Source organism: Falco naumanni, chromosome 9 (assembly GCF_017639655.2).
Source record: "Falco naumanni isolate bFalNau1 chromosome 9, bFalNau1.pat, whole genome shotgun sequence".
NCBI classification, from domain to species: domain Eukaryota; kingdom Metazoa; phylum Chordata; class Aves; order Falconiformes; family Falconidae; genus Falco; species Falco naumanni.
Genome location: NC_054062.1, coordinates 12,809,780 through 12,829,371, shown reverse-complemented (window position 1 = coordinate 12,829,371; position 19,592 = coordinate 12,809,780). Strand labels below are relative to the sequence as shown.

The following is a 19,592-nucleotide window of genomic DNA, read 5'->3' as shown; positions in this document are numbered from 1 at the left end:
TTTCTCTGGAGTTCTTCCAGTATCAGTTACTTCTAGTCCTTGAATTTGTGATACTGTGACTGTGTGTCCTTGGCACCTCTGGCAATGTATATATATAGCTTGACTTATGGTTTGTTGCAAAGTTTTGCAAGCAAAAGCCCAACTTTTATAATTGATAAAAGGATTCTTTATCCAGGTACCTTATAGAATGAATTACATAGATGACTAGCTTGTATGATTTGAGGTGGAGACTTGTCTCTGTTACTGTGTTCAACACTTCTTTTCTGATTCTGAGTTTCCGTATAAAAAACAAAAAAACAGAACGCCCAAAAAACCCAACCAACATATGTTTTGGCTGAGAAGAGATCTAGTAGCCCTCTGGTGATCATGTGGACTTTGCTCAGGATATACAGAATTCCACTTCTTTGCTAATTACTTAAAATGTGACAGGAATTCCATACTGGAGTTACTTTGTAGTTCTAAATTGTCCTTTCTTTATAGTCTTTATCTTGGGTGTTGGTGACAAAAGCTCTATCTAAATAAAATATCTGTTTGTATTAGGCACTGAAATTGAAAACCACTGTGAAAGGGGATGCCACAGCTAACTTGGCAACCACAAGCTTTTGTAAAAAAGAGGTGAGTGAGCCTGACTTTCTGAGGAGAGTTATGAAAGAATTAAAAGCTGTTGAGTATGGCATTGTATATCAGTTCTGCATACTGTTTATTTACTTTTGTAGTTAGATGCTGTAGCAGCAGAGATGAAATGTATGGTGTCAAAGTGATTCTGCAGCCTTATCAAATTAATAAAGGATGAGTCTGGAGACAGAAGCACTTCTCAAGTTAAAGCAAGTGTGGATATTTTTATATCTGAGAATATTTGAAAAAAATTACATTTTCCATACACAGTCATCTTTTATTTTAACTTCTGTATCGAGTTTAAAACAAAATTCAGTTGTTACTTCCTGTAGTACCAGATTTTGTTCAAGGGCGTTAGGAAGTGAAAGATGCAAACCACACTCTTCTGTATGCATCTTCTATACAGAAACTTCAGAAGTGCTTCTAGAATTTCAGAGACTTCAGCTAATATTTAAATTAGGGGCAGAGGGGCAGACTCTGAGAGGTAAGTACAGAGAACACATGACAAAAGAAGCATTTGACAGAAAGGCGGTTTTACCTACCATGTGCTAGTGACTAGACATCATGAACTGAGCCATAAAATGTAAGCAAATTACATATGCATGGTGGTACATACATTTTAAGTCATTTGAGTATTTCCAGGGTTGCACTATCAGCTGCATGTGGTTTAATTCCAGTGTTTCAGAAACATGTCTTACACTTGCTAGTTTCTAAACCAAATTAATATAGAGGCTATTTCCTCTGTAACAAAATCAACTAAATTTTGGTATTTCAAATTTTAAAAAACACTGTTTCAAAATGTATCCTGCCAAAAGCATTTACATGTTATTACTTGCCATTGTCCATCACATTCTGTGTCTGTATGATCTGCATTTCTTAGTGTGCTTAATATGTATCCCTTATGTTACTTCATAGCCTTGGGAATCTCAATCTTTCTGCAGTAATTTTCCTCATGAGGTTGTCTGTGCAGATTCTTGGGGCCAGTCCTTGCTGGTTTCTACAGATGCTGGCATCTTGTTAATAGATGGTTAGTAAATGATCCAGTGTTTTTTGTGTCATTTGTTATGTATCTGACTGTTTTCTTGAAAATGTATGTTCAAAAGCTCTCTTCAGGTGCTGGTAGGTCTTCACCTACAGGGATAGTTACCAATCCAAGTGAATTTATTACATTTATGTAACCTAGTTGTAAAAATTCTCTCTGCACCAGATTCAAGCCATATTGGGGAGACAATGTTAATGTAGGTTTCTGAATGTTTTGTTATTTCATGTGTTGTTTTCTTGACCATCTGAAAAGACTTAGAGTCACATCCAAGCTCAAGGAGTGTTTAAATGGCTTGTCTGGATTTCTTAGCCATTGATGACAGCATGAAGCCAAAGGTTTACGTGACAGTGAAAGCCTGCTTCTTCCATAGCAATAATATTGCTAGTTTAGACCCCTTATCTTCCGTGTGTCACATAAGGCGAGTGGGACTGAGGGAATGAAGTTAGTTCTTCCAAAGGGAAGGTCCCTTTTAGGCTTCAGTTCCATAATCTAATCCATGGTAGTCATAAAACTCTCCTGTGAGGAGGTATCAGCTGTGATGCTGTGGTATACATAGCAGCTTTGTGCAGGTTTTTTCAATTTTGTAAGAAAAAAATGAAGCTTTTATTAAAAGAAATAGGTCAAAACCAGTCACTAGCAAATTTTAGCAGGATTTTGAAAAAATACTTGTGTTTCTTTTTTAGATGGTCAGCCATCAGTGCAAGTGTTTGATAAAACTCTCCAAATAAAACAGATGCATGTGTTGGAAGCTCTGGATCTTTTGATTGCCCGAACAGACAAAGGTAGGAGAGGTCCCTGTTCTTTGATTCTCATACAAATGTGGCTGGTGGTGGGTATGTATGTCTCATGAGGCAATCGTATCTATCAGTGGCAAGTATATTCAATGCCTTGTTTAGAATAAGGGAGCACATGCAGCAACTGCTGTTATTTTCTAAAAGGATGGTGGGGAGTAGGGGAATCCCTAAATGCTCATTCATGCTTCCTTCAAGGCAAGCCTGAATCTCGTCATATGCTCTTTCTTCAGCCACTGTTAGAACACAACACTCTTCAGAAATCTCCTTGACTGAATTACATGTTTGTTCACTTACACAAAAATATGGGGGAAATTACTTATGCTGTCACTGTTTTACCAAATGTGCTTTATTGGTATTTATTCTGTTAACTGTCACCACATTCTAGTACTATAGAATGTATTTTCTTGAAGGTTGTGGTTTAAAAGAACTTAAGTGTTGTTTGGACTGAGCATATTTCCCTTTTAGCCTCATTTGGAAGCATTAAATGTGCACTTTTTTAACAAGGTACAAGTCTGTGGTTGAATTTCACAAAGTGAACATACACAAAGCAAGAATAGAATCTTTATGTGTAACTCAGAGAAAACAATTATAAATATGATTGTTTGTTACCATATAATGTCTGTTTGTGCAGTATATTGGCTGAAGTTACATTTACCCAAACTCGGGGTAAAACATGGTTCCTTTTGTATCATTGGGAGTTGCCCAGTTTGGCTGCACCTGATGAAATTCCCCCTGGAACCTTACAGAACTGGCTCAAACTACCCGAGAGCCATGTGTAGTTCTCCCAAGACATCTGGAGGGTGGGTGACATTTCAGAAGATCTGAAAAGGGTAGTTGTATCTGAAGCTGTTTGTGAAGCTTCTAGAAAAGATGATTACGTTTAATTGTCAAAACATCTTACTGTTTGGTTAAACCGGAAGAGAGAGATGTGAGCAGGCGTTTTGAGGTAACAGGGCAAGGTATTACTGGCATCAATTCATTACGCTTCAAACATGATTTTATAAAGTCTTACTCATTTAGAAGATTGCAGAGATTTTTAACTCTTGATATGGATGCTTTCTGAAGCATTTAGGAGAAAGTTCTTTCATACTTGTTAGAATTCTGGGCTCCTGTTTTGTATTTGCATACCACATTGAAATTAAGATCTGGGATGGAAGAAAAAATCATACTTGCCTTTCATTTTCAGACTACATCTCAGCAGCAAAAATTACAAAAATGATGAGTTAGATGAGCAAAAAGCATGCTCATATTAGGCTCATAGATTGGGTTCAAAGACTGTGGGGTTTTAAGATAAAATGTTGTGTACTACAAGGTTAATTCTTTAAGCTTAACTATCTGCAAGAGCTTATTCAGGTCAACATTCCCAGAGTAGGTGTTGAAGAAGGCACCAGTACAGCAGGTATCAATGACAGCAGCACAAATTGCGTAGTAGCAATGGCCTCTGTTCTAGACACAGTTAAATCTAGTGCCACAGTGGAGTTGTTTGGGACATCTGCTGGTTAAATTTGTCCTATTAATGAGAAGCAAGACACAGAAATGGATGTTTTGTCCTCCAAATACATACAGGTTTTGTTCCAGCTTTATTTTGTGAAATGCCTGTACACGAGAATGAGGGGGAATGAGGAAGAGCTGCTTTGCGTGGAAGAATCAAGTCTGTGGGAGGTTAAGAAAGACTAAAAAAGCCCAGATGATAGTGACTTTTATAGGCAGCTGCAAATAAATCTAACACCATCGTGCAGCTGTTTGTAACATCTGCAAAAGAACTAGTATTGGGAAAGAGGAGTGACGCAGCCTAGGGGGACACAAGGGTCAAAGAGCCAGAGCTATTTTAAACAACAAGGAAAGGTGAAGATTTATGTCTGCTGAAAGGCAGGCTTACTGTCAACCTGTGGAGTGCACATCTTGTGGCCTATGGGGATTTAAACCCCAATTCCTTTTTAAAAGCGTATTAAATCAGTTTCAGTGGAGGCAGTGGTCATTGTTGTGCCTTCATAGTGAAACGCCTGTTTGGGAAAGAAGTTATCATATGTATTGTTCTTTGCTGCACACACATAGTATCTTCACAGAGGTAAATATGGCCTGTTTGATGGAAGCATGAAAGGCCCTCTGAAGTTTGGTGTAACCTTCAAGAATAACAGTGCTTAATATGGGTGGTAATACTTGCTCCCCACTATGTCTGCCTTTTTACAACCACTTCTTGATTTGAAGAATGCAGGCATTCAGGTTGGCCAGAAAAAGTTCTTGAGTTTTGCTGTGGTTACACAGTTGTAGCGTTTTGCAATTGCCTGCATCACCAAGAATGTTTGTAAAATATCTAGCTGAAATAGTAGCTGGGGTACAAAGACTGAATACTACAGCTATCACTGAAGAAGCAACTACTTAGAGGCAGAATCTAGGAGTAAATGGTAATAAATTTACAGTAAACTTTTTTCAGTCTTGAATGGCTGCACTGAAAAGCAGCAGATCTCTGATCTCAGAGCAAGCAATAGCAGTCATAAGAATTACAGCTGATTCTAGATAGGGAAAGATGGCCTTCCTTCAGGTTGTGTCAATAGCTGTTTTAGCTTAAAATCAAAGTTGGTAGAAATGGAAGAGCATTTTAAGGTGTTTGGTCATGTGCAGGTTTTTGTGTACATGGTGGTGTTTGAAAACACTCACATGCAGCACCAAGAATTGTGCAGTAGTTGTAAAACGGTGGACATGCAAGTCCTTGATTACATTTCTCCTTTCATATTAAAATGTTCCATGAATCTGAGAGCAACTTGTGATTCCTTTCCTAAGTAGAGATGCCACAGGCTTGTTAGGGACTTCAGATTTACAAAAATAATCAGTTAGTTGCTAGCCAGCAAGCACAGCCCTCCACTTGTGGGCGTGATGTTGAAATCTGCACTTTCCAAGGGTTGGCAATAAGCTGTGAGGTGTTCTGAGCAGATACCACATAATCATAAGCGGTTATTGCAAAGGTTGATGACAGAGCTAGTACTCGGTTAACTCGGAAAACTCTAATGATACAAGGTTCACCAAATATTGCATTTCCAATACTGACTCTGCCTTATGCCTTTTCTGATGTGAAATCAGAGCCTCCTATATGTCTTTGTGTTGATTTCCCTAGTCCTGTAGGGTGCTGTCAAAAGTCACGCTTGTTCACTGAGAAAATTCTGGATTACAGATTGCTCCGGAGGCCCAGTCAGTTGTCTGGTTTAGATGTTGCCATGCCACTATCAGGTGATCATCAATAGCCACACCCAAAATTACTGTATCTAGCATGGAAGAAGTTAGCTGGTCAAGTGCCACGGACAACAATGGTTTCAGAGAAGAGGAGGAGGTTCTCAGATAAATTGGGAAACACCTTATAGACAGCCTTACTCATCAAGATAAGGCTTTAGAAAAGAGCAGCCTCGTATTACCAGGACTTAAAGCATGGACTAGTTGACTTAAAAGACAAACTATGCTGTAATTTAGGCAACTTGTTTGACATTACAAACATAAGATGTGTGTTTTCTATGCCTTGATGTTTGTCTAATAAGATCTGTCCCCACCACAGAAAACTATATTCATGATCTTTGCTGGTTTGAGGAATTTGCTGGATTCTGATGCCGGATTCTTCGGGTTGTTATGTTTGGAATAACTAACTGAATGCCAAAGGCAGGAGTAAGTCCAAAGAGACTCTGAATTGATGAGAGCATTAATACTGTTCTTGAACATCTGTCTTAGCTCATGTTTTTTGGCCTTCACTCCAAATGGGTATGAATGTTGCTTGCCATTCTTCCACGAACTTGTTTGTAGAAGCACAAATGCTTGTGTGCGCACATTCTTGAAAAGAGAGGGATGGCCTATATTTTATTTTCCTTTTGTCAATATAAGAATTTGCTCTCGGAGTCAAATTACTCAATGTTTCAAATTGTGGCATGCTTAAGGGAAGCATTGTATCTTCTCTTCTCTTACACTTGCTATGGGAAAAGAAGGTCATGCAGTGGCCAGATGTCCTGATTCATGTTGCTCTTCTCTCAGAATTGAAGGCAGCATCTGTGATTTTCCTTTTGCCTTTACAGTAGGATCCACCCAGCTATATATTAAGAAAGCATGCTTCATTGTTCCAGCCATACCAGCTAGTTAGTAAAAGAGTCCACCTTTGTCAGAAAATCTTGCCTTGCTTGCATTTTAAGAAACTTGATTTCTTAGATAAGGAACTACTCTTAAGTCGCCTGTTTCCCAACTGCAAGTAGTAGTGCATCATTAATTTTATTTCTTTTAGATGTAGAGGTTGTAGATTCCACTCTTACCTATCTGTAAGAAACAGATTTAGCCATGGAAGTAGGTACTGTATTAACTTCTGCACTTGGAATATGCCTTGAACCTAACTTGCCTACCTTTGAAGAACTGATAGGTAAAACCAGTCTGCATCCTAAAGGGTTTCAGACTCTGTTAAGGACCCAGTCATCAGCTGCTCAGCCAGACGGTTCCAGCTTTTAACATTAACCTTTTTGCTCTGTAGTTTATATTTTCATTATCTTGCGAAATTTTGTAGATTTGTGAAATAGCATACATTTCACTGTTTTAATATCATTCTTTGCTGCAGCGCCACTTGATAGGAAACCCAGCTACTGAACTGAATGGGTTAGTTACTAGAATTGTAAAGCCTAGGGAGTTCATAAGCAGTCTTGTATGACATTGCAGCTCATCCCCAGAGAAGCAGTATGCTTTGTTTGTTAGGTGCTGCTCCCCTTTGGAAGTATTTATTTCAAACTACCGCCATAATTTTTAACTTCTTGTTTTGTGGCTCTCTTCATCCTTCAGGGAAAGACTCTCGTCTCCTCGTCTTCAGACTCAGTGTTGTCCAAAAAGATATAGAAACAAAGCAAATTATAAGAAGCAAATATGACTGCAGAGAAAATAAACTGGAGAGAACAAAAGGTGATTTTTATTATCCTGCATTTAAAAACCATCCACTGTGTTACAATGCCTGTAGTTGCCAGGCACTTACTAGCTCTCTTGAGGCAGTTGCAGGTGTTCACCTTTAGTTTTTCCTCTGGATGGTCAGTCCAAACTTTGTTAAGCTTATATGTGAAAATAAGTCTGGTATAGTCCAGCATGACACTTTAGAACTTTGTAAAAGTACCACGTTACTTGGCAGTCACTGCTGATGAAAAGATATAGAGAAAAATATGTTACTTTCAGGACTGAAGGGTATAAGAAGAATTATGCAGGGATGTGAGACTGAAATAAAGGGAATTGTAAGGTGGAGGAACACTGGCAAATCTCCATTAAATAGAAGTGCTTATATTAGTTTGGATGTTGCTGATTTATTTTAGTAGACACAAGCATTTTCTGGTCTTCAGAAGCAAGCTACTTTGGAAAGCTGGAACCTGCAGAATAGTGAAAATCAGTGTATTTACTCTTTACTTGCAAAAGGAGTAAGGGGAAGAATGGACTTTGTAAGAGTCATAGCCTTTTGTCTTTTCCTAGAAATTAATGTTATCTTGTTGGGAGGTTTGTAATTCTGTGTTGCTAATTAATGTATCAGAGCCCTATTGTACTGATCGTCATAACAAATAGAGAAAAAAAACCAAAAACAGACCCTACCCCAAACACTTACAATCTAGAGCATTATTTCCTCAGGCTGCCATTTGTATGCCATTAATACCCACCATGGCAGTGAACTGAGGATTGTTGCAGCTATTCGGAACAAACTACTTCTGGTCACAAAGAAATACCATCCATGCAACAGTTTAACCAGCAGCTCTCTGCTATCGTCATCCGAATCTCCAGTAGAGGAGTTCCAGTACATCCGGGTATGTGTAATCTAATCACTAATTACCTTAACAGACTGGGCAGTGCTCGGCTTGTCGGGAAGGGGCTGCGGGGGTGGGGGTGTCAGAGGAAGACAAAGAGCATGCATTTTTATCTTCTTGAACCTCCAGACAAGTAAAAATGAGAAGCCATATGATGGAGTTCCATTATATATACTGAAGTCTTTCAGATTTTTTTAAGTAATTTTCTGCTTCTTCTTTGTCATGTTGCTGTGCTTAGAGCACATCCCTTTAAACTTACGGAGTATCTGCAGCACCCACAGTAGGAGCTTGAAAAAGAGAATAATTCTGTTATTTACATTATAGGAAATATGTCTTTCTGACCCTCCAGTGGTTATGACGCTGGTGGATGGACCTACTGAAGAGAGTGACAATATGATCTGTGTAGGGTATCGGCATCAGTTTGATTTAGTTAATGAGAGTACTGGGGAGTCCTATAGATTGCATCATGTTGAAGCAAACAAGGTAAGTTTTCATCATTTAAACCTTTTTTTTTTTTCAGAACCACGCTGAATATAATTTCTTGCAGATTCAGTGCAACATGTGCTTACCTCCTGGGAGTGTAATTTATGGAGATTCTCATATCTCTTACTTTTTTGACTTATATAACTTCTGCTTTAGGGCACTCTGAGGTATTTGTTCCTTTTGGGATACATGATAATAATCACTCCCAAGAGAGGTAGTTAATAAGGTATGACATGTTGGGAAAGGGCCTGTGTTTCAGGCTCTGGAATATTGCTGTCAGCATAAATTAATTTTTCTCCTTTCTTAGTTAGTTGTTTGCTTTTTGCTTTTTCTTTGTGGCCTCAGTGTTGTATTGTTTAAGCAATTGCAAAAAATAACTTCAGTTGTTGGCCACCGGTATCTCATTCAAATTTGCCTATTTGCGCGTACTAAGGCTGAAAAATTTACACATAGCTTTTAGTTCTATTCAAAAAACTGCTGCCCAATCAGCTCATAAATTAACTGAATCTTTCTAATTAGGACATGGGGTTGGAATTTAAGCAAATGTTCTGGCTTTCAGAAAAGAGCTCCAGTGTTTCCTGCTGCTGGGAAGATAATGAACTTCAGCATCTCAGAAAATCAGATAATTGTAATGTTTCTAAATATGGATGTTGGTGTATAGCTTTAGAAAAAAGAAGATTTTACACAGTTGATCTTTTTGTTGTTGGTTTTAAATGACCCTTTTCCTCATATTGAGATAAAGAACTACTCATTTCATTTGATGGTTCTTGTTGATAGGTTATTTTCTTTTTAAATCATCTGTATTTTTATTCAGATCTGATGACGAAGAGGTTTGGTACTCCTAGCATGGGCGATACAGTGTAAGCTTCTCCACAGCACTGGAAATCTGTCTTAATCTGGATGAGGAGAAACTACAAGTAAAGAATGGGGACGGGGAAGTACAGCACCTCCACACACACACACACACCATTCCTCTTCTCCCCAGGAATCTTTGTTTTCTTTGAGAACACAAACAAAGCAGACCATTGATATGAGCTGAGCCAGTGACTTTTGTGATGTTGAATGGGATACCAAATTACTTCCGTGGGTAACAGAGCAGAAATGGCTTTCAGTCACTACAAAGGATGGGTCAGAATGCATTTGGTATAGATACATGAACTTCCAGGTTGATTTAACAATTCTTGATCTATAGAGTAACCTTAGATCAAGAGGTGAACATCTAGCTTATTGTACAAAGGAAAGTCAAAGAACTGCTGATCACAGAATTGGTTTCCAGCCCCTCTCCCTGACCTAGTAGTAAATGCTTGTGGTCTGGGAAGCATTTGTCTCATGTAATCTCAGGTATTTCACTAATAAGGTCTTGTTTCCTGAACAGATTACCCTACATTTTCTGTCCATTTTGGGCTTTTTAACTGTCAAAGACAAATACAGAGTTGAAATATGACAATTTGTGTAGCCTAGTTATGTAAAAAATACTGTGGTTTTATCAGGCATTGGTTCTCAGTTCCTAAATTCAGGCTAGCCAGTAATCCTTGAGTACAGCCCTATCAACCTCTGTGTTAGTGGTTCTGAACCAGTAACTGGTGCATCTGATCTTTCTGCTAGTCATGATGTGCAATGGAGCTTCTTGGATAATTTTTTGAAACACATTGCTGTTTTTAGCACATCATGTTGTTTCACAGCTGTCCTGAAATCACCCTATTTCCCAAAATTTATATTGCCAAATAAGTTACGTGAGGTTTTTATTGCTTTATACTTTGAGTGTGGTATTGAATATTCAGCACTGTACAGAACTGAGTACAAAAGAAATTGATTTCTATCCTGAGAGCGTACTGAAAATTAATCACAGAAGAGGCTGCATCTGAAAAATTTACTTTTTTTTTTCTTTTATCTGTAGTAGTGCCCTCCCCAAACTGTATTGCTTGTTAGACAAAATCTGGTAGTGATAACCTCGGTAGCCTCTGCCTATTCATTATCCTTTCCCATTACCATTGCAGGTTAATTTTGTTGCAGCTATTGATGTATATGAAGATGGTGAAGCTGGTCTACTGTTGTGTTACAACTGTAAGTATTTAGGGAAGACCAAAAATGGTAATACCTCAATTTCCTTATGTAAATCTACTTTTCATTGGGGTCTAGGTATGTATTTTAAAATAAAATCCAGCTTTTCATGGAAAGTTTTTCAATATACATTCTTTTAAATTTAAATGCACATTATAGGGACTAGAAGTATTATTTTATTGCAGGGTATGTTGAATTTAGACATACTAGCTGTTAGGTTTTAATTTTGGTTATATAGATGTATGCCTATATATATATATATATATATATTTATGGATGTTACCACCTTACTCACAAAAGTCCTATTTCTTCAGATCCAGCTCATTCTTTAGTTATACACTTAGTAGGTGTTTTCAAGACACGAGCAATTTAGCGTGCTACTCCTTTTTTCTCTGTGTGCTGTCCTGTCCTGTCTTTGTGCTTTTTCTTCTGCCGACTTCTTGGCACTGTTGTGTAAATGGCATTGTAATTCTCTGTCTCCTGTTATAAAACAGCCTTGGACATAACATGCATATGCTCTTCTCTGCAGTACACAGGTACTTTTTTATTCTAGTCGTCATGAAAATAGATGCTCTTAGCTTGAAACAGCCTTTGTGAGGCAATGCTGAAGGACAAGGCACAGCTTTCTCTGTTGCAGAAGACGTGTCCTGTTTGCCTCTCCAAATTGAACATTGGTGGAGACAGGACAAATAAATCTGTGTTCCAGCACTGGTATCAGACTGGTACCATGAAGCAAAGTTTAAATGTCTCTAAACATCTCTTTCTGTGCTCTGTGAGGCTTTATTGGTTCTGGTAGCTTGACAGATGGTACCTGGTTCTGGTTCACTTAGCAGTGCCTCAGAACTACAAAGCTATCTGACAGAGCACAGTGAATTCCCACCTATATTTCTACATAGAATCAATTCCCCTCTAATAGACCCATCACTGAGCCACAGCTAGCAATCTTAGCTGATCTTAAAGTTACGATAAAGGTGCTGCACAGGCTTGCAGCAACTTGAATTCCTATTTCTAGGACAGTGTCACAGGGAAACCTACATTTGTTCTTTAGAGAGTTTTAGAATTCTGAAAGTGTCATCATAGAACAAATATGAAAACACAGGATTTGGCAGTGTCCTTCATTTGTATTTAGAAAAAGACCTGTAATAAGTCTCTGGATATAAACTTTGATTCAGTCTCAGAAGATCAATTACAGGAAAAAAATACAATTTTGCCTAAAAAAAAGAGCTAGAAGCAAGCAGCACATATTTGAGAGGGTTATAGGTGTTTACCTGAAGCCACCGGTATACTCATAGAAGCTTGTCAAGGAAAAAAGATAACTGCAATTGCTTCTCATCTTTAAGCTTTCTTGTTTGCTGATATGACTTTGTGAGTGCTGAGCTTCAATAGATGTTTGATCAGCGCTTATGCATGTGTATAAAGAAAAATATGTTAATAGTGGAAGGTTAAGTTCCCCATTATCTAGAGCTATCAAAAGTTCAGAATTGTATTGCCAGTAAGAAGCTTTATAAGCCAGTATTTATGTCTGACTCGTAGAAAGACTGTTACTTTCTGAATCAGTGGACTTCACAGCAGCTAAGAAGTAGGCTCGCTAGTTATGTGATTAATGAAATCCTGGTGTCTGTAATATCACATGTGTGTAACAGTCTTCAAAGAAGGTAAACTCTGCTAGCATGGCTACTTGAAGGGCAGAGAAGTACAGTTCTGTTGACACTGTTTTCTGAATTTTTCTTGCCTATTCCTCTATCCCTAGACAAGGTAAAGAACCGATAACTTGAAACAGCAATACTTACTTTGTGAAATATGGCAGCTTATTAAAATGTAGATCTTTTTATTCTGATCTTTCAAATGCCATGTTCACAGAGGAAGCACGTTTCTCTTCTCTGTTTATATATAGGACTACCACATAAATGCTTGGTTATGTATATAATGCCCATGCTTCTGCAAAATCTGCCTATGAAGTTGGTGTTTGTCACTTGTAGTGTAAGGTGATGGATGATGCTTTTTTCTTTATTGTTACAGATGTTTGCCAATACAGAAAGGTATATCCTTTTAATGGAGGTTCTCCACTGGTCCAGCCATCAGCTTATGACTTCCAGTTCAGCTGGAATCAAGTTCCTTATGCTGTTGGTAAGCAAATACCTCTTTTTTATTGGATGGCTGTGTTTTTCATTACTATTTAGGCTTACACTTGGCTCTTGGTGGAATTACACTATGTGTGCTAGGAATAAGCATGTTACATTCATGGTGCCACTTAAGCTAAGTTTCTGCTTATGATAATTTTAAAAAGTGGAGCCTTGGTGCCAAATTCTTCCTTTGCTGAACTTTTTTTTTCTGTCGTGGTTTAACCCTGGCTGGCAACCCAGCACCACACAGCCAGTTGCTCACTCCCCCTCACTCAGAGGGATGGGGAGGAGAATCGGAAAGGAATGTAGAAGGCAAGGGTTCAGATAAGAATAATTTAATAATTTAAACAGAATAAAGAGGTAAGGACAACAATAATAACAATAATAATAACAAAATGGAAAGGTGGGGGAAAAGAGTAAAGCAAAAGCTGGGCACGCAAGCAGAGCAAAGCAAGGAATTCATTCACCACTTCCCATGGGCAGGCAGGCTCAGCCATCCCCAGGGCAGCCGGGCTCCATCACGTGTAACGGGTACTCGGGGAGACAAACGCCATAATGCCAAATGTCCCCCCACTTCCTTCTTCTTCCCCCTCAGCATGACATCATATGGAATGGAATCCCTCTTTAGCCAGTTTGGGTCACCTGTCCTGACTGTGTCCCCTCCCAATTTCCTGTGCCCCCCCAGCCCTCTGCCTGGCAGGGTCCAAGAAGCTGGGAAGTCCTTGATTTAGTATAAACATCACCCAGCAACAACTAAAATCATCAGTGAGTTATCAACATTGGTCTCACATCACAACCAAAACACAGCACCATACTAACTACTAAGAAGAAAATTAACTCTATCCCAGCTGAAACCAGGACATTTTCCTTTCTTTTTCTTTTTTTCTTTTTTTTTTTTTTTGTTTCTCATTTTTCATTCAGTCTGCATTCTGGGCATGGAGAGTGACAGGCCTGATGGAGCTCAATGTCTATCAGTATGTTAGACAACCCTTTTTGTAGGAAAGGCAGATACCAGAAAGGTCAGATACCCAAGAACAGTTCCCATCGAGCATCCAAGAAACATTTACATTAGCCGTTTTTCCTTGCCAAATATTTTTTGTTTCATTGCAGTCTGTGCTTTTCCTTATATCCTTGCCTTCACTACTGATTCCATTGAGATCCGATTAGTGGTGAATGGGAATTTAGTCCACACAGCAGTTGTGCCTGAGCTTCAACTTGTAGCATCAAGGGTAAGACACAGGAAAATCATGTTTGGCTATTTCTGTGATGTGTTAGGATCTAACTCACATAAGAAGTTGCTGCAGCCAAAAACTAAACAAACCAAAACTGAAATATATTCTCCTTGATCTGTGGTAACTGTTCATCTGTGTGCTTTTAGTTTATATCAAGTACAAAGAGAATCAGAATCAATCTCACTGTCCTTTATTGCTCACAGTAATGTGGATCTGTGATATTTGTCTGTTTATGGGGCGAATGCTGTCCTCAACATCACAGATGTTCCCCCATTTATAGTGGGATAACTTTTCCATGACCAACCCTAGTTGACTTAGCAGCAATACAGCAATAGTGGCAGTAGAATGTAGTGGACAAGTATTTGAGCTCTTACTCAGAAGATGGTTAAGAAAGTCTCACTGTACTAATGATGAGTTATTTGTCATTTCAGTCAGATATTTATTTTAAAGCTACTGCTGCAGTAAGTGGATCATCTGACAGCAGCTCTAAGGAAATGAGTTCAAGGAGTTCTCCTCAAACACCAACAGCTTATGAAATGCCAGAATGTCCTCCTTCTTCTCTAGAAGGTAACATGGTTTCCAGGCAACTTGAATTACGATCTCTGGTCATTTCAACAGTTGTCACATCTCAGTACGGCTGATCTTGAGTAAGATTAAATTGATAAAGTAAAAGCTCCTGGCTGAGTTCATAGCTGAGATTCTGGAGATTTTCTGTTTATCCACAGACAGGAAGCACTTGTCTGAGCTTTTGCCCCATAGTATCTCTTCTGAATGAATGGCAGCACTGTTCTGAAGAAATCATTTCTGTAGGAGGGGAGGAATTAAGCTTAAGTAGCTTGATGAATCTTTGGTAATATGGCCAAGCCTAATAATGCAAAAAGAGGTATAAAATTGTGGGGAAACTTGAGATTCACATACACCATTCCTTTCATTTAAGAAAAGTTAAACTACCACTGGATGAATAAAGCTTTTTTGTGAACCAAAAGGAAGTTACAACCTCGAAAGAGTTCACACAGTCAATTTAGTGTAACACGATCTATGAAAAATGAGTCTATAGGGGAACAGTAATGGAGAAACAAGGGAACATCAACTAAATAATGTAAGATGTGTGTATATCTTCCTCACTTAAATCTGCTGTTGCACTGTTGGCAAAAGGGGAAAGGAGAAAGGAATCACAATTTCAGTTTTTAGAAGGCAATGCTATTTGATGGTAAGTTGTTGTTTTTTCTAGGAATTAGGAAGAGGTGGTATTTTGTGTCACCTAAGAAGAGGAGCCATAATTTAAATGACTTGGGATTCAGGCTCCAATGTACTTGAAACATTAAAATATATGGGGAATACAGTGCAGAGTCATGGTATAACAGTCAGAATACCAGCCTCAGGACATGCACATTTACTTCCTGGTTCCACTGCTGATTCATCGCATCACCAAGAGTCAATCTTCTTTTTCTCTCTGAGTCAAATTGCAAGTCTGCACAATGTGGCTGCCTTTCTTCCTCCTAGTCTTTTTATATTGAAAGATCTCTGTGGCAAGTGGCATCTTTGTTATTTGGGTTGAAAAGCACACAGCACAAGTATAACTTTTTTGCATAACTTTTTGCTTGTAAGTATAAAGAATTGACTCTGTTCTGAAAGTTTAACATTCTTTTTCCTTCTGTGTTTCAGGTGAAGTTCCATGCAAAAACCTGTACAAAATTCCTCTCAGTAATCTGGTTGGGCGAAGTGTTGAACGACCTCTGAAGTCACCTTTGGCTTCCAAAGTCATCACTACTACAGCATCCAGTGGCATTGCCTCTCTTCCAGTTACTCACTCACTATCCTTATCTCGTATGGAAATTAAAGAAATTGCAAGCAGAACACGTAAAGAATTGCTGGGTAAACTCTCTTCATTTTTCAGTGTTATTATCAATTGCCAAGTATATAGTTTCTGTCTGACTGTGGACAACTGCAGTCAGATTTGTAACATGTAACCAGTATTCATAAATAAGTAGTATAAACTAACAAATGAAACTGTGAGAAAACATTATTTGCAAATAGTCTAGCCAGCATCTGTTCACATACAAGGTGACCATATCTAAGCCAGGTAGAAACTGTTTAGTTAATAATGAAAACCAGTGACAGATACCTTAATGTTTTCATGAGCGCTTTATTTTCTCTTAAGAGTATTAAGTCTTTTATTCCTCTGTTGAGGCCTCTTGGATGAGCCTATACCCAAGTCACAAAGTGCACAGAAGCAAAAAAAGGTTCCTCGAAGACAGTCGGACCCCAAGCAGGAAGCAGTAAGATCAACTAGTAGTGACAGGTAAACATACTGCCTTTAGAAAAGAATCTTAAGTTAGACTGTAAATGTTTTCAGAATTGATTGTTCATGCTTGGCATGAGGCTCACTGATACCTTTGTATACCGATATGAATTTCATGCTAATGTATTTGTTTAGAGTATCAGAATATTGAAAATACTGAAACTAATACACTTTTTGCTAAAGGCATGTTACTGAGCAAAGCAAGGCTAAATGGGATTTTGTGGGGACTGGCTGCAGCTGAGCCTGTCATTACAATTTGGACTACTAGATTCGCACTGTGCAGGCTCACTTGCTATTTTCTTCATATGCTCTTGTGTTGCTATTTCCATAATACATTTTGTGAAGAAACACCATAGCATTTGTCTGCTTGGCTCTGCTTAGCTGACCACACTGCCATTCTCTCATTTTCATTGTTTTCATAACCTGTGTTTGTGCCAGTATACAGTAGACTGAGATTAACAAAGCAAACAAAATATCCATTGCAATGTAAAATGATATTTGATTTATTTCACTATCTAGAAATCATTTGGGTGAAGGACTTCATTAACATTGCCTTTTGATGATTTTCAGTAGAGTAAAACAGGGAGAAACTCGGTTTTAATGGTCCCTCTCTGTCTTTAGGATAACTTGATTGAACCTAGAAAATAGCTATTGACCTACTTGCCCTGATGTGTGTATTTTTTTAGTAACTTTTGTCTTCCTCTTTGTAGGATAATATCAAGCTCTTTCGAAAGCTACTCTGAAGGACGTCATCTTTCTACTAGTTCAGATCCCGATACTTTACCAAACAGGGAGGAGAGCTCACCATCTAGCTATCCATTTCAGCTGATTTCTTTATACGATGAAGATGACATTGACTTGAAGTGAAGACAGTCTTAAAACCTGTCTTTCTTACTTAACGTTTTCTTACAACTCTGTGAGCTCTATGGGAATGTTACAAACACTGCTTTTAGTGGTAAAATGTGGTTGGAAGTATTATTGGTGATTAATCTTTATAGAACCCATGTTGTTCTGGCTAGCTCAGCCTGATTTGGTGATGCTTATATCTTTGACATAGGTATGTTTTCTTTTCTCCATTAATGGTCGTTACTTTTTGTGGCATTCTAACAGTAGATAATCAATGAGAGATTTAGGCTGAACCTGAAGTAAACAAAAAGTATTACTTGTTCTGAGCTTCTTATAATTTGAAGTACCTGTATGACATTCAGCTAAGTTAACTGCTGTTATTACTACCAGAATTTGTTTTACAACAGTTTGTCTTGTGGGGGAAGAAGGATTTTATAATATAAATCACTCCTTTTGGTTTTTCAGTCTTTAAAAAAACAAACCAAACAACTTCAACAAAAAAAGGTTTGCAGGCAAGGTCTTTCCAAACAGTGCAGTCTGTCTGTGAAGTGATGCAGCTGTGGTATGTTCACTGAAGAATCAAGGATGTTTGATAAAGATCAGGTAAGATATAAGATACTGCCTTATTTGTTCTGGCCTGTCTGTGCACATTTTTTAGAGAAACTTAAAAACTGTTTTGGCATTAAGAATCCTTGAGCAGGAGACTTTTTGTAGAAGACGCAAACTTTCAAAATATTCCTTAAGAATTGGAAGTAAAAAACCAAAACAAACAGCTGTATTTCCCCATCTACTGGAAAACTTATTCTAGTGCACCTACAGGTTTTCCCGTTACAGGCAGAAGAGCCAGCCCGTTTTTTTTCTTCAGACTACACAAAGATTCCTATGCAGGCATCAGCGTTAGCTGTTGTCTGCTGTTGCACCAATAGTGTAAGTCATTATTCCAGATGATGATATCTTTCTAACAGGATCTGGACTGAAATTTCACTTCGAAGAAGCTAGTTTTCTATGATTAAATAGTCATCTTAGATCTTCTGTTATGTTAAAGGACAGGGTTTCATGTGTAAAGCTTCGGTGTTTTTTAACCCTTACCTCTATGCCAAAAATCAGTTTAAAACAGTATTCTGAAAAGGTTTTGTTTTGTTTGGGGTTTTTGTTTTGGTTTGGTTGTTTTTTGTTTTTTTTCATGAAAATGCAATGCTTCCAGGCTTTTTATATATGAAGATTTTTAGCTTTATTAGCAATTATTTCTTGTTCTATATGTAGAATTACTTCTGTATCCTTGATTTGATTTTGTAATAGTATTCATGTGTCACGATTTCACTTTCTGTCCCAGCATGACCACCTGGAGATGTGTGCCTTTTGCTTCAGTCTGTCTGAATCTAAAACTGTTTTTGCAAAGTATTTTTTGCTGTTTATTGTATATAATGGCTTAATTGCTCCACCTAGGAAAATATGCAAGGCCTTACCTGAAAGGATCATTTTTGCCTCTCAACTGGAGTGGCTGATCAAGGAAAGGAGCAGTATTTTCACAGTAATTATTATAGGAGCAGAAGCAGTATTAACCAGTGGCTACTATTATTTTAGTATTTTTGCTATTATCACCCCATAGATGTGAGGGGTGAACCTTAATAAGCATCTAAAAAGAAGTGCCAGCTCCAAGTCTTTGCAAGAGCTTGTAATTCTTTTGAGTGTAATTTCCAGAGATTGTGTTAATTTACCTTGTCCTGTTTATCTGGGCAGCTAAGGTTTAGGAAAAAAAAAATCAATCTGAAAGTATCACGTGGTGCTTATTATCCTGAAACTTGTAAACACTTCTGTGGACTTACCGAATCCATTTTAGGGAGTACTGCTTGCACTTAGGTATTTTTAGAAAGCAAAAGCACCACCTTTTTCCATAAATGGATTTCTCAGTGTGGTATTTAATTTGTTATGTGGGTGTTTTCAAAGACTGTACCAGTGTGTTGCAAAACTGGGGATTTAGTTAAAATCCAATTGTAACTGAAAACTTTGCTTTTCACTGTTAGGGTATCAGATTTTAAATATATTGCAGATGTTCACCTATGGTACTCCAGCATGATTTAACATGACTAAACCATAGTTCAGTAGCAGTTGAAGCATATATGGAGATTTTAAAACTTGTTTTGAAGAACTGGAACACACACATATTTAGGTATCCCGAGAGACAAGCCTTACAGATGGGGCGCTAGGGGGATCGAGAAGAACGAGGAAAACTTGACAGAAAGCTTGACCACAGCCTATGATGGTAGTTAGGATGCATATAGATGTGGCATTTGTGTCATAA

General features: G+C 38.1%; 1 protein-coding gene across 6 annotated transcripts in view; it reads left to right on the top strand.

Moving 5' to 3' along the window:
• Positions 1-19,131, top strand: part of GARNL3 (GTPase activating Rap/RanGAP domain like 3) — a 50,062-nt gene extending 30,931 nt beyond the window's left edge. For all 6 annotated transcript variants that reach the window (XM_040605723.1, XM_040605720.1, XM_040605719.1 and 3 more), the window contains 13 exons: positions 541-615; positions 1,531-1,642; positions 2,341-2,439; positions 7,249-7,365; positions 8,071-8,243; positions 8,568-8,726; positions 10,724-10,790; positions 12,807-12,914; positions 14,021-14,139; positions 14,574-14,709; positions 15,808-16,017; positions 16,333-16,444; positions 17,155-19,131. In XM_040605723.1, the coding sequence (XP_040461657.1) occupies positions 541-615; positions 1,531-1,642; positions 2,341-2,439; positions 7,249-7,365; positions 8,071-8,243; positions 8,568-8,726; positions 10,724-10,790; positions 12,807-12,914; positions 14,021-14,139; positions 14,574-14,709; positions 15,808-16,017; positions 16,333-16,444; positions 17,155-17,311 (1,644 nt within the window). In that variant the 3' untranslated portion in view covers positions 17,312-19,131. The remainder of the gene's footprint in view (positions 1-540; positions 616-1,530; positions 1,643-2,340; positions 2,440-7,248; positions 7,366-8,070; positions 8,244-8,567; positions 8,727-10,723; positions 10,791-12,806; positions 12,915-14,020; positions 14,140-14,573; positions 14,710-15,807; positions 16,018-16,332; positions 16,445-17,154) is intronic.
• Positions 19,132-19,592: the final 461 nt, after the last annotated feature.